General features: G+C 44.2%; 2 protein-coding genes across 2 annotated transcripts in view; one reads left to right on the forward strand and one right to left on the reverse strand.

The window, feature by feature from the left end:
* Window positions 1-3,962, reverse strand: part of clpb (ClpB family mitochondrial disaggregase) — a 29,347-nt gene extending 25,385 nt beyond the window's left edge. The window contains exons 1-3 of the mRNA XM_084466907.1: window positions 3,361-3,962; window positions 3,096-3,147; window positions 1,019-1,105 (exon numbers count right to left, since the gene is read on the reverse strand). Of these exons, the coding sequence (XP_084323033.1) occupies window positions 1,019-1,105; window positions 3,096-3,147; window positions 3,361-3,814 (593 nt within the window). The 5' untranslated portion in view covers window positions 3,815-3,962. The remainder of the gene's footprint in view (window positions 1-1,018; window positions 1,106-3,095; window positions 3,148-3,360) is intronic.
* A 338-nt stretch (window positions 3,963-4,300) lies between these two features.
* Window positions 4,301-6,000, forward strand: part of stard10 (StAR related lipid transfer domain containing 10) — a 13,577-nt gene continuing 11,877 nt past the window's right edge. The window contains exon 1 of the mRNA XM_084466716.1: window positions 4,301-4,355. The gene's annotated coding sequence lies outside the window, so the exon portion shown is untranslated. The remainder of the gene's footprint in view (window positions 4,356-6,000) is intronic.

Raw genomic sequence — 6,000 nt, forward strand, 5'->3', positions numbered from 1 at the left:
ACGCACACACTCACACACACACACACACACACACACACACACACACACACACACACACACAAGTTCACACAATATTTGTAACAAAGTGTACAGCGCAACGCATCACTTTACACATGACAGATGGCATACATCAAACAGATGTCACAATTGCAAACACACAGACACACTCTCACACACAAATTTACTGAAATCTAACAAGGAGCAAGCAGTCAAAGTTTCCAGAGGCAGTAAGCTGAGAGTATCTATAGCCAGCAAAAAAGGGCAAAATTCAAGCCAAAACTATTGAGTCACTCATTGAGTGATTCAGGAATATGAGATGACAAAAAGTAGTAGGCTTAGACAGTATTTCATTGAAACCATATCAAATATTGAAAGAATTTCCCATTACCGAATAAATAAGATCTACCATGTCCCTGCATACAAAGGCATATTGAATGTGATTAATCTGTGATTCATCTGTACCTGTTTGCTAGTGTTTATTCCCTTTAATATGGAGATTTCTTATTTTTAGCATTGGACTTTGGTCAGCAGGGTGTTTTTTGGAGTTTTAACTGAAGTTAACTTACAATCCCTCTGAAAAATGGTTTCAACAGCAACCGGGTGCATTTCTAATTCATTTTCAGAGCCCAGCTCCATAATGTCTTTCCAAAAAGCGGCTGAATTTGAGGAGAAAGAAAAAATCCCATTCTTGTAAATTGGATTTAACCAGGCCTTAACCTCGGCCCCTCTCGGTGTTGTGTGTGTTCTGGGGGCCACGGGGGCTAATTTAATTTGCCTGGATTGAGGGATGGGGCTGTGGGTAAAGACCGTCTGCCAGCCTGAAAGACACTCTCTGCAAGAAGACCTACTGTAGCAAATGGGCTATGGGCAGGGCTCCGTAGCACGCACACACACACACACACACAAAATATGATCTCCACATAAATAATCACACAAATAGTGCACACAGTGTGTGTGTGTGTGGGGGGGGGATACGGATGCCTACTAAGACAGACGACACACAAACACACGCTCAGACCTGTGTTGGCGGTTCATGGCTGCGACCATGAGAGCGGTCCAGCCCAGACGGTGACGGTGGTTGGGGTCCACTCCCTCCTGCAGCAACCTGATGGCAAACAGGAAACAGGAAATGGTTATGATTTGCCATCGACTCAACTCCAGCAGCTAACGAGTTGTACAATTTGCTTATTCCAATTAGGCATTTTTTTATTGAGTTTAGCCTGTAGTTAGGATTCATCATTACGATACATCAATAGGAAACGATGGGAAATGTCAATCTGCTGCATGTGGAAAAGTAAACTGCTTGTCCCGTAGCAACGGAGTGGTGCAACAAATGGATTCATGCTCTCTTCTCTTTTGTCTCTCTGTCTACATCCCCAAAGGCCTGTGCTGGTGCCTGTGTGTGTGTGTGTGTGTGTGTGTGTGTGTGTGTGTGTGTGTGTGTGTGTGTGTGAGCCAGGTGTGTGTGAGCCTGTGCTCTGAGCCCCTGAGGGTGTGACATCAGGTACGAGAGTATCCTAGCGCTTAGCGTGAAAGCGATCTGTCCATCCCCTCCTGGGTCAAACCGGCAGACAGTGTTGTTTGTTTACCGTCAACACGGTGGCCTCTCGTCTGGTCTCACTGCTCTTTTCTTCCCCACAGCCCTCTCCTTTCCGTGGGGATGTTTCACTAGAATGTGCTGGTGGTCTCAGTGCTTTCTATGGTTGTTTTAACCCCCTCAAAATGACATGGAAGGGAACAGTGGAAGGGCCCAAAGCATTTCTACTTTTTGGTAAGGCAAATGCATTTGGACACTTACAGGATTCTGTTTTTCTTTACAATGTTTAGGGTATGCCTCATTAAATCTTTCTCCATACTTAAAAAAAAAAAAAAGAGTAAAAGCATCTGGTGCTTAAAGGTGCTCCGTCTGGCATCCTCCTGGGTCCAGCTGTTAAACAACTGTTGTGGACGAAGCGGTCCATCTTGAAACCCCAGTGGAGAACAAAAAAAGACCAAAAATGCCCCACCTCGCATCCAGTGTCTCTGGACAGACTCCCACCTGACACCCCATCGCAGCGGACAACTCAAGCAAAACACTTAACACATCTGTGGCTGCTGGGCTAAATGCTCGTCTGTGTGTCTGTCTGAACTTAACTCTGCTGTCACCTTCGCCATCTGCCACCTAAGAGCCCGTAACACGAGCAAGACCTGTGGCGTCGTGGTGCATGAAGCAACACGTGTCTAACTCAGGTTTAAGAGTCAAATACACGTGTGTGTGTGTGTGTGTGTGTGTGTGTGTGTGTGTGTGTGTGTGTGTGTGTGTGTGTGTGGGGGGGGGGGCTTTTGTAAATTCATGTGTGGCCTCTGTATGGATTAACACAGCAATCTCTGTGTTTGTGGGAACGTTATAAACCTGTTAGTACAACATGTGCATTACTGATTACTATACTTTACACTCATGTCTTCTTTCAGTCAGTGACGGACAGGCACGTTTTATCTTGGTCAAAGTATTAGAGTGCGTACATTCAAATGAGTACACACACACACCAGACCTGTTCTGGGTGACTAGCTCATGGGGTGATGGGAAACACATAGGACTGTGTTTGAGTTTAAGATAAATTCTTGTGTGTGTTCTTGTGTGTGTGTGTTCGTGTGTGTTCGTGTGTGTGTGTGTGTGTGTGTGTGTTACATGGAGGGCTAAATGAAGGGTGAATTGCATCGAGTGAAAGGCAGCCAGGTCAAAAGAGTAGACGGACAGACAGTGAAGTCTTATGGAAACGCTAACTGCAGGCTCAGTGTGACTGAGTGACCGCTCTTCAATTACCTCATTTTGTTGCATTTAAAAATACACCGCTTCAGTCTGAAAGAAAGGTTAACACAACCCAGACATGATACACAGGCTCCATCTAGTGGTTGCTACTGGGACTACAACAATACTAACACTACTAGTGCTGTCCAGCTTATTGCTCCCTCTTGAAATATCCCCTGAACTCCTCACACTCTGCATGCTGTTAGTACTTAGTGGAGGCCCTCCTTTTCTATAAGCTCTCCTGCTTTTGAAGTGTGTGTGTGTGTGTGTGTGTGTGTGTGTGTGTGTGTGTGTGTGTGTGTTTTACCTTGCAACATCTTGGGAGTTATTGGTCCTTGCTGCCTCTAAAAGTGCATCACCTTAAAGTGCAGAAACAGCGAGGTCATGAAATCATTTCGACTGATGGGAAAATATATTTTGCATTTATAACCATCCTCTCAGTAAAAAAGCATACATGGACAAATGGACACACACACAGACACACAAACGCGCGCGCGCACAGACACACACACACACACACACACACACACACACACACACACACACACACAATGTATACAACTGCCCCATACCTTTGTTATCAGAGTCTTTCTTCAGACAAAAGGCCACAGCTGCAGCAGACAATACGCCGGCAGAGGCCACGCCATATGGGTTAGGTCCCCCACTTTTGCCCTGACCTTGTCCTCTGCCATCTCGTCCACTCTGCTCCCAGTACTGGCTGTTATTGCGCCCACTGCTGGCCAAGGCTGCCCAAGAACCACGGCGGTTCTCAAGTTTTGAGAGCCACCTTGGGGCAATGTGGTGGTACTGCACCACCGGGTTTACATTTGCATTTTTAGGCTCTTCGGCTAGGATACCTTTTCTTGAGACGCGGGAGGTAGAAACGATGGGGTTACGATTAGCGTCAGTTGTAGTCCCTCGGCCTTGGCTTGTGCGATCACCTGTACTCGTCTGAAGTACCCGGCTACATGGTGAGAGGCTACGCGACCTTCGGATAAATAGCCTGCTAGGAACTGATGTCAACATGGCGATAAACTCACCGGTGGGCGGTAATAGTAATCTGTCAATAGAATCACACCAAAACGGCAGGTACACGGATGTTATTTCCCCGTCATTTAGGATGAACCCAGGTTGAAGACCAAAACACCATCAGCGAAACGAAAACAGCGACAATGCAATGCTGGATGACACTAGAACGCGCAATGACATGTGGGGAATGTAGTTTCGTTAACGAGCATTTTCCTTTTTTGTTACCATGCGCTGTTCTAGCACAGCACTATGTCATTGTTTTGACATTCGATAATTCTGCAATTTTAGCCACAGTTTGATCAATGTAAAATAATATTTAAAAGGTATACAGAATATTTGATACAGTTGTTTTGTGAAAGTAGTTCTTACGAATTGCCGCCAGATGGCACTAAAGTTAAATATCATGGATCATGGATACGTGAGTAACATGTAATGACTATTTCATGTACTGTTGTGGCAGGTTTTGAGTTATACATTGCCTAGGCAGCATCATAACGTCTGAAAAAGGGTTTGCATTAGAAATGCAGGAAAGCATCAGGTAAAAATATATTAATTATCTACAGGCCTACCTCTAGCATCCAGTTTTATTCTAAGCAGCAATCTATGTTTGTATTTTGTGATTACGCTTGAAATAATAGATACACATAAATACAGGAGTTATGGGCCTGAAATATGTACATACACACACAGACAGACACATAAAAAGCAAAGCAGTTTCAAGTTATAGTTCCCCTATTCTGCAAAAGTGCAAATAGACAGAGGCACAAAATTACACACACAGCATTTTGAAAGCTAGATTAGGTTTTCGCAGGAGTAATCAAGCTAATGGTTATCAGACTAACCATCGGGCTGTGTGATGCTATGGGTTAACTAATCACAACTAATGAACACTTCAATGTCAGAACGTGGGTTTACTACATTATGTTTATGATGACTTTGCTCTATTATTCATCATTTTCATTCTACATTATTCATGCTCCTATGGAAGGGGATGTTATAGTGGTGTGTGTGTGTGTGTGTGTGTGTGTGTGTGTGTTGGTATGTGAGTGTGTGTTCTGTTTGCATGGGGGTTAAACTGGTAGACCAAGAGTGACATGAAAGCCAAATAGCTTGAATAAGCAGCTTGAGAAAGAGACAAAGGCTGGGGGGTAAGCCCTATGGTTAGATAACCATGACGGAATAGGTAGTGCAAAATGCTCCCTCATAATCATCAAATCAGGCCCGCAAAGGCTGTGTGTGTGTGTGTGTGTGTGTGTGTGTGTGTGTGTGTGTGTGTGTGTGTGTGTGTGTGTGTGTGTGTGTGTGTGTGTGTGTGTGTGTGTGTGTGTGTGTGTGTGTGTGTGTGTGTGTGTGTGTGTGTGCACGCGCGTGGCACAAGTGGGGTTACTTAAAGAGCCTGCTGGGGCGGTCCTGCGGTCCTGCTGTCAATCCTACCATTGACATGTTTTCCAACTGGTCTTACCGCTCATCCTTATGCTCCTCATTATGGTGATGGAAGGACCTATATTTGTCATTTTGTTGCCTCTCTATTATGCTGCAATTGTATCAACATTTTTACAATTCAAAAGACTGTTGAATAAAGGTACACAGGATGGACTCGATGGGATAAAGTCGTTGTGTGGCTATTTATTACAGATGACCGCCAGATGGCACTAAAGTAAAATATCTCGAGAAACGTGGTGTAACATTTAATTACTATTTCATGGACTGCTGTGGCAGGTTATGGGTTATATATGGCCAAGGACATGAAGGGTGAATTGGTCATAGGCAGCAAGATAAAAATACGAATATAAAAGGGTCACGAATAAGGGTTGAGAAAGACACAAAGGTGTGCAAAAAATGCAGGAAACCATCAGTATATATGTTCTCTACAGGCCTATATCTAGCATCAGTTTTATTCTAAGCACTAAGCAGCATTGTGTGTTTACTTTCTGGGATTCCACCTCTAAAATAGATATAACTGTTATGTTACTTATTATGTATTCTTCATTTATTACATTGCACACACACACACACGCACGCGCGCACACACACACACACACACACACACACACACACACACACACACACACACACACACACACACACACACACACACACACACACACACACACACCATAGCCGTCATTCAAACAGCAATGCAGTTTTGATATAATAGTTTCCCTATATTCTGGCAATAGAAA

The sequence above is a fragment of the Micromesistius poutassou genome, assembly GCF_964030765.1.
Source record: "Micromesistius poutassou genome assembly, chromosome: 4".
In the NCBI taxonomy this organism is placed as follows: Eukaryota; Metazoa; Chordata; class Actinopteri; order Gadiformes; family Gadidae; genus Micromesistius; species Micromesistius poutassou.